Source organism: Chionomys nivalis, chromosome 15, assembly GCF_950005125.1.
Source record: "Chionomys nivalis chromosome 15, mChiNiv1.1, whole genome shotgun sequence".
NCBI classification, from domain to species: Eukaryota; Metazoa; Chordata; class Mammalia; order Rodentia; family Cricetidae; genus Chionomys; species Chionomys nivalis.
This window is the reverse complement of record NC_080100.1, coordinates 41,573,537-41,582,243: the sequence shown is the minus strand read 5'-3', so window position 1 is coordinate 41,582,243 and position 8,707 is coordinate 41,573,537. Positions and strand designations below refer to the sequence as shown.

Sequence of the window (8,707 nt, the reverse complement as noted above, 5' to 3'; positions counted from 1 at the left end):
TTTGCTGTTAGTGAACTAGTTTTTAATCCTCTAGTTATTTTTTTCTTCTGATGTGTTATCTGTTGGGAAACCAGGTGGCCATGTATATAAATATTTTGAGTTCATGTATTCTTTTTTTTTTTTTTTTTGGTTTTTTTTTTTTTTTGGTTTTTCGAGACAGGGTTTCTCTGTGGCTTTGGAGCCTGTCCTGGAACTAGCTCTGTAGACCAGGCTGGTCTCGAACTCACAGAGATCCGCCTGCCTCTGCCTCCCGAGTGCTGGGATTAAAGGCGTGCGCCACCACGCCCGGCCTGAGTTCATGTATTCTGAGTGAGGTAATTAGCCAGATGTGTGATATGTGAGATAGGACTTGAGAACTGCTGTGATATTTGGAGTGAAGTTGTAAAGACTTCTTTTCAGGCACATTATACAGAATTGAAATTACTTTATTTGAGTTGCCTAATAAGTCATGTAAGACTTCTAGATAAATTCTGTTCTACCATAGATTAGCTCAATTTTCTAGAAGTGTAGATTGTGATACTATCTAAGAATTCATAGGCAGATGATAAACCTCACTGTGTATTTATAGATCTGCTTGTCAGAACGAGCACAAGTACCCCATAAAGCAGCACGGCAGTCTTGGATAGGAATAGGCTTAAAACGTTCTGTTGAGGAATGGCATAACACACTGTTTGTTCAGGACATAAGATGGACTTAGATTGTGTAGTTTTTCTATGTGGCTCTTTTACTAAAGGGAGGTTGGCACACCATGCTATCCATTGTTACCTTCAGCTTCATTATTTTTTAAAATAATTTCTAGTCTCTATTTCAGATTCCTTCCCATTCCCTCTTCCTACCCCTCCCTCCTATTCCTCTTTTTTTCTTGATTCATAAAATATTGTGCATGCTTGACAAGCATTCTATAATCTCTAGCTCCAAGGTTCTTTTTTGGTTGTGGAATTATCCTTTTAGCCATTTAGGTTTCTGATTATGTGTTTAACTATATTAAGTTCTTTTGAATTTATGTCCTCTGGCAGATATTCATTAATTTGTAGTAAATATGTCCATTCATGATATTTTCTCAGTTAACTCATACTTTCCCCTCTAGGTTAAAAAGTGGCTGTACTTAAGTGACCCATCACTCTGAGCTTTGCTTATGAAAAAATTTATCATCATTATTCTCTTCATTTTTGGATCAAGAAAATGAATCCAGACATAGAAGAAAGTGAAAGATATTGGGGAAAAGTACCTGTTAAGCAGTGGAGCGTCTAACAACTCATTTGCAAGAAGATTTAAGGAATTAAAATTGTTATGCTTCGATATTGGTGTGATATTGACTGTCTAGCTCATAGGTAGCCCTCTAGAACATCGTTCAGTTTTCCAAATTATGGAAATTCTGTGGAAAACGTTGACTTGGATTTTGAGCCTCATCATGGCTTCTTCAGAATTTTATAGTGACCACAGACTTTCATACAGTTCTCAAGGTAGGATATCTTATTTTGAAATTTGATAGAAATTATTTCAAAATAAAAACTCTTACTATATAGTTTGGTAAATAATTTCTTGGAAATATCTAGTCAGATGGAGCAGAAAGGAAGGTGCTAAGAGGATGTCTGACTTGTCCCTTGGAGATAGCTGTCCCGTGGGTTTTAGGGTTGACTGATCTTAGAAAATGATACACTCTAACCTGCTGCTTTTCCTGTGTTCTAATAGACTCATTCCTTGCTAGGGTTTTGAGTCAGGGTCATTTTACAACAGAATCCAAATGTTTATGTTATAGAAGATGAAGAAACCAGATAAATTTGATACAGACTCTTTTAGACATGAACCCTTCATTTAAAACACAAAAATAATAACAAATACTTTTCAAACATAAGGGTTCTCATTCTTTAATTTTTTTTCTTATTTTAATTCAGACAATTGAACTTTATATAATAGAAATGACCTCAATAAAGAAATCCACAGGAGGAAATGTCATGTTGTAGTCTATGAACCAATCCTTTTCTCATAGAATTACTGAAAGCTCTACCTTTTGGATTTTCCTCTCATGAATACCAGTAACATAACTTTTTTGGTGCTGTTGAAGGTGTTGCAGACTGATACATATTTGGAAGTCTGTCTGTAAGTAGTATACCTCTTAATCCACAAAACCATAGTACTTAACTGAATCTTATTTACAAAAAGAGAATCACCATATTTTAAATTATTTCCACTGGTTAGAGTTTCATTGAACATTATCTTTATGGAGTAAGCTCCATATGTGGTCAGTGAAACAATGGGATGCTACCTGGTTTCTCCTACTGGTAAACTTAACTGAATGAAGGTTTGGCTGAGAAAGAGATGGGTGATTAAGTAAGAAAACTGTGGGGCTATAGAGAAGGCTCAGTGGTTAAGAACACTGAGTGCTCTTTTGGAGGATCCATGCTCACTAACAAGCACCCATATGGCTGCTCACATCTGTCTGAAACTCTGGTTTCACTGCTTCTGATGCGTTCTGACCTCCATGGAAACTGGGCATATATGAAACATATACATACATACTTATTTATACATATAAAATAAAAGATAATAAAATGAATGAAAAGAAAATGTTTAGTAGTTATCTAATTTTTTGATATACTTGATTTTTAACATTTTATTAAGATGTAACATATAATTCATCTATTAAAGTATACATTTCAAAGGTTTTTAGTAGGTTTTATAACTGTACAGTATTACCATAATCAACTTTAGTGCATTTTAATATTTTTTTAAAAAGACTAAATAAAACAAATAACCAAACTAACAAAACCTGTACCCATAAGAATCACTCCCAAATTCTCTATTCCTCAGTGATTTCTACACTTTGAAGTCTAGAGATTTGTTTCTGACTATTTCACATGAGTAGAATTATGTAATATTCAGTCTTTTGTGATGGGGTCTTTTTTTGTTTTTGTTTTTATTTTAGAAAATGAACTTTGATTAGGAAGTGAGTCACTGTAGTGGTGCACACTTTTAATCCCAGCACTCAGGAGGCAGAGGCAGGCGGATCTCTGAGTCTGAGGCCAGCCTGGTCTGTAGAGCAAGCTCCAGGACAACACAGAGAAACCCTGTCTCCAGATAGATAGAGAGAGAGAGAGAAAGAGAGAGAGAGAGAGAGAGAGAGAGAGAGAGAGAGAGAGAGAGAGAGAGAGAGAGAGAGAGAGAGAGAGGGCAGTTGATATGAAAGGTCACTCGTGTGCAATAGCACATATCAGTACTGCTTTCCTTTCTGTTGGAGGATAATACTATCTAGCTTATCATCACCTGTTTCATCATCAGGTGATGGGGAGTTGCATTATTTCTTTCCTTGGGCTGTGATGAATAGTCTTGATAAGAGCATTCACACATAGTTTTTTACCCGGAAATGTATTCTTTCTTTGTTGTATGTACCTAGGTTAGAATTATTGCTAAATGATCTGGTAATTCCTGTTTGACATTGTGAGGAGTTGTCAGATTGGCCTCTGAGGTGCCCTTGGCCTTTCACGTTCCTAGTGATGACTTTGTTCTCTGAAGACAGTTTATTCAGAGCTGTAGAGATTCTCCATGGATGTTTTTTAATAGCTTACAAAAGTTAACTTTATCTGAGCTAAATATTCTTTAAAATATGTATGTACTTTTTCATGTAAGATATTCATAATTCTAGAAGAACTTTTAAAATCCATATGTTAAAAGTTAAATTTAGGAAAGAAGACTAGTCCTTCACAAATAACTTTTTAAAATAATACTGTTTTGAGCAATTAACCATTGAAACTTATTCTTTTGATGTTATGCCTTCATGCTTTCATTATGTGTAATATAACATTTTTTATCCACACCTCACATATAATGATGTATAGTTTTAATTGACATCATTGTTTATATTGCTACTTTTTCTGTTAAAATTTCTTTTCTTCCATGTGCCTTTCTTCATTCTCTTCCTTGTGACTACAAAGAGGAATTCCTGACTTATCTTGAACACTACCAGCTAACTATTCCAATAAGAGTCGATCAAAATGGAGCTTTTCTCAGCTTTACTGTGAAAGATGATAAGCACTCAAGGAGAAGACGGAGTATGGACCTTATTGAGCCACAGCAGGCGGTGTCTAAATTATTTTTTAAACTTTCAGCCTATGGCAAGCACTTTCACTTAAACTTGACTCTCAATACAAATTTTGTGTCCAAACATTTTACAGTAGAATACTGGGGGAGAGATGGACCCCAATGGAAACATGATTTCTTAGACAACTGTCACTACACAGGATATTTGCAAGATCAACATAGTACAACTAAAGTGGCTTTAAGCAACTGTGTTGGATTGGTAAGTAGATATGATTTTAAACTTCTTCCCTGAAAATAAATGCACAATGTAAATGTCTTTCCTTGGGCTAACATATATATATATATGTAAGTGGTTTAAGTAGAAAGGTAAGAGTTTCATGTTCAAGGTTCTGCTGCTTTTACTTTTCATCTTTGTTTTTTTCATAATACTTATAATGATTTTCACAGGACAACTTTTTATACTCACTTAGAAACAGAGACTGGGTGACCTCTTAGATATCCTTTTATACTCAGAATTTCCTGTTCAAATAGCAAAGCTTCATCATTCATGAACAATTTCAAGGTATATTTGTATTCGGAAAATCACAACACTAACTAACTAACCTCCAGGTTTTTCCACATTTGTCTCTGGTCGTTAACACAACTTTAAAGTAAGTTATGATCTACTTATGAGTTCTTAGAGCAAAATATAATACCAGTGTCTATGTAATATTTCCTTAGTATTTATATAAAGACTATTGTTGAGACTATTTTATTTTGAAAATGGGTTCACGAGTGCAGGGTATTTGAGTCTATTATAGTAAAATGCTAAATACACAGTCCACAGTTGCACATAGTAATGATTTCAGATAAAATTCTACTTCTCCACTTCCTCTTCCACTTTTACCTTGTTCAAGCTAATACTGATATTCCATTAAAACTTTATGTGTGGCCGGGCTGTGGTGGTGCACGCCTTTAATCCCAGCACTTGGGAGGCAGAGTCAGGCGGATCTCTGTGAGTTCGAGACCAGCCTGGTCTACAAGAGCTAGTTCCAGGACAGGCTCCAAAACCACAGAGAAACCCTGTCTTGAAAAACCAAAAAAAAAAAAAAAAAAACAAAAAACAAAAAACTTTATGTGTGAGCAATGCAAACACTTTTATGTTGTAGTTCTATTTTCAGCAACCATTTTTCTTCCTTACTTTAACAGACACACATTATTATATTTAATTTCAGTAGAAAATAGCAATCTAAGTACAGTAGAATTTAAATAAGTTCTAAATTAGGAAAAAACTATGTAATTGGGAAATAAATTTCACCAATTTTGCTCAGCTTTTCATTTTTTACAACTGCTGAGTAAAATGAGCTAATATAATTACTAAGAATTTAATACTCAAGTTTAATTTCCACAGAACATATGTTTTATTGCTAGTTTTCTTATAAATAATATTAGGATTTTATATGGAAAATATTTGTTTGTTTAATTTTAGGAGTTTTTTTTTTTTGGCTTGTATACAACATAATGGGATCTGTAATGGTATCTCCATACAGTTGTACCACTACAGTTTGTTCTAATTCATTCCTCTCCTTGACCACTTTCCTCAGGCCTTCTCCCACACAGCTGATGCCCCCATCCCACATTCTCTCCTTTCTGATTTACTATTACATGCATTATTCTGTTACACAGTAGTGATCTTTCCTTCTTTCTAGTCTTCTGACCTATAAACACACATATGCACACAAACATATGCACATATGCATAATTTTAAATTTAGGCTCTGCATGAAAATATGGTATTTCTGATGTGTCTTATTTCATTTGTTGTAATGTTTTCCAGTTGAATTCATTTTCTTGAAAATATCATAATTTCTTTTTCTTTAACCATTCATCTCTTGATGGACATCTAGGCTGATTTTATCTTTTGGTTGTTGTGGACACTACAGCTATACATGTGGATATCCAAGTATCTTTATGGTGTGTTGACTTAGTATATGCATGAATAGTATAGCTGGGTTGTATTGGTAGTTTTTTGAGGCCCCTTCATACTGAGTTTCTTAGTGGGAATACACAAGTTTACGTTCCTACCAGCAGTGTGCAAGCTTTCTGTTTGCCCATGTCCTGTCAGCATTACTTTCCAGGATGATGGTCATTCTTACTAGGGTGCACAAATCTTAAAGGAGTTCTCATTTGCATTTTCAGTGGCTAAGGTTGTTGAATTCTTTTTCAAGTATTTATTGGCCATTTGCATTTCTTCTTTTGAGAACTGTCTATTCAATTCATTATGCCATTTGTTGATTAGATGATTTATATGCTAGGTAGTAACTGCCTGTGTGATGTATAGTTGGTAAATTAATTACCAGTCTGTACACTGTACCTTGATACTGGTGATTGTTTACTGTATAGAAGATTCTTAATTTCACTTGTCAATTCTTGGGATTATTTCTTGTATCATTGTGCATCTTTTCAGAAAATTTTCGCCTCTACTTATTTCATAAAGTATATTTTCCTATGTTTTTCTCCAGAAATTTTAAAGTTTCAGGCCTTACATTAATAAGGTGTTTGATCCATTTTAGGTGTGTGTTTGGGCAAATTGAGAGATAGAGGCTTAGTTTCATTCTTATGTGGAAATTTCATTTTGCAGCACAGTTTGTTATAAAGACTATCTCCATAGAGTGCTTGTTATTTTTTTGTCAACTTAAGACAAGCTAAATTTCTTTCAGAAGAGGAACTCTCTACTGAGAAAATGATTTCACTACATATGCCCGGAATTACTCTTGTGTGGTATTTTTTGGCTTGATGATTGATGTTGAAGGGTCCAGACCACTGTGGGTGTTGCACCCCGCTAACCTCCTGACAGGTTGCTTTGGGTTGTATAAAAAAAGCAAGCTGAGCTAGCCAGTAGAGAGTATTCTTCCATGGTCTCAGGTTCAGTTCCTGCCTGTGGTTTCTTGAATCATGATCCATAAATTGTAAGATGAAATAAATTTTTTATGCCCCAAGTTGCTTTTGGTCATGTTTTATCACAGCAATAGGAATCTACCTAGGGTCCATGTGGCTAAAGCTGTAAGAGTTGATTTTTGTGTACTCTATCCAATTTCACTGATGTACAGACCTATTTTGTGCCAGTACTGTCATTCTTGTTGTTGCTGTTTACTATGATTCTTACTATAATTTGAGATCGAATGTTGTGACACCTTCAGCATTACTTTCTATTGAGCTATATGTTGCCCTTCATCCTTCTTCTTTCTCTTTCTCTTCCTCTTCTTCTTTTTCCTCTTTCTCTTCTTCCTCCTTCTCCTTCTCCTTCTTCTTGAGACAGGGTTTTTCTGTAGCTTTGGGTCCTGTCCTGAACTAGCTCTTGTAGACCAGGCTGGCCTCGAACTTACAGAGATCCTCCTGCCTCTGCCTCCCGAGCGCTGGGGTTAAAGGTGTGCCCCACCATCGCCTGGCACCCTTTGTCTTTCTATATAAATTTTATTATTGCTTTTTTCTCCTTCTGAAAGCAATGCCATTAGAATTTTGATGTGGATTGCACTGAATAGATTGTTTTGATAATATAGTATTGACATTTTCACAATATTGTTTCTTCCAAGCCATGGACAAGGGAAATCTTTCTATTTACATTGCAGAGGTTTTTCAGCCCCTTAGTTTTTTTCTAAGATACATTATTTTAGTTTTGAAGACAAATTTGTGGATAGTTGATTTGTTTTTGTTTTCTGGTCATATCTATTTGAGGGTCTGAATACTACGTTTGAATGTTTCTTTCTCTAGATTTAGGACATTTTCTGTTATAATTTTATTGAAGAAAGTCTCTGTGTCTTTATTGTTTATGCAATCTCTTTTGCCCTCTTGATCACATCCTAGAGTTTTTGTCTTTATTTATTACTATCTTATTTATTTTCTCAAACATTACACTCTCACTGCAGTTTCCCTTCCCTTCCTTCCTCCCAGCTCCCCCACCCCAGATTCCTTCCTCCCAGCACCCCCACCCCAGATTCCTTCCTCCCAGCTCCCCCACCCCAGATTCCTTCCTCCCAGCACCCCCACCCCAGATTCCTTCCTCCCAGCACCCCCACCCCAGATTCCTTCCTCCCAGCACCCCCACCCCAGATTCCTTCCTCCTGTTTCCCTTCAGACAAGAGCAGGCCTCCAGAGATATCAACCAAACATGCCAAAACAAGTTACAACAAGACTAGGCAGAAACCCTCATATCAAGACTGGATGAGGCAACCCATGAGGAGAAAAAGGGTCCCAAGGGCAGGGGAAAAGAAGAGTCAGAGACACTCCCTACTCCCATTGTTAGTCCCACACAACACAAAGCAGCGCTGTTGTTTTATCTCCAGTGCAGCAGCTGTACCTGACTCTGCTTCTGTGTTAGCCAGTAGTTGTGACTTTGCAGTTACTGCCCTACTTCTGGTAGCCACCCTGCAGTACTTTTATGTCCCTGCTGCATCTGCCTCCTGCCCCTACACCAAATGTAGTTTTAACTAAATCTCTCTCAATTTTACCAATAAGACTCAGCAGTCAGAGAATGGAGCTAAAACCCTGTAGCTCAGTGAGGCTGAGACACCTAGCTGAACTTCCCTCTTCAAAGCATCTCAGAAAGTGTGCGGTTCTTTTGCTCCAAAAAAGATCTCCACACTCAGGGTTCCTCCCTACTACTTCTAGTATATCCCTCTATGTGTATTCTA

General features: G+C 36.3%; 1 protein-coding gene across 1 annotated transcript in view; it reads left to right on the top strand.

The window, feature by feature from the left end:
- Positions 1–1,366: 1,366 nt before the first annotated feature.
- The window catches only part of Adamts6 (ADAM metallopeptidase with thrombospondin type 1 motif 6), a 195,745-nt gene continuing 188,404 nt past the window's right edge, over positions 1,367–8,707 (top strand). Inside the window, exons 1-2 of the mRNA XM_057789774.1 lie at positions 1,367–1,463; positions 3,933–4,297. Of these exons, the coding sequence (XP_057645757.1) occupies positions 1,367–1,463; positions 3,933–4,297 (462 nt within the window). The remainder of the gene's footprint in view (positions 1,464–3,932; positions 4,298–8,707) is intronic.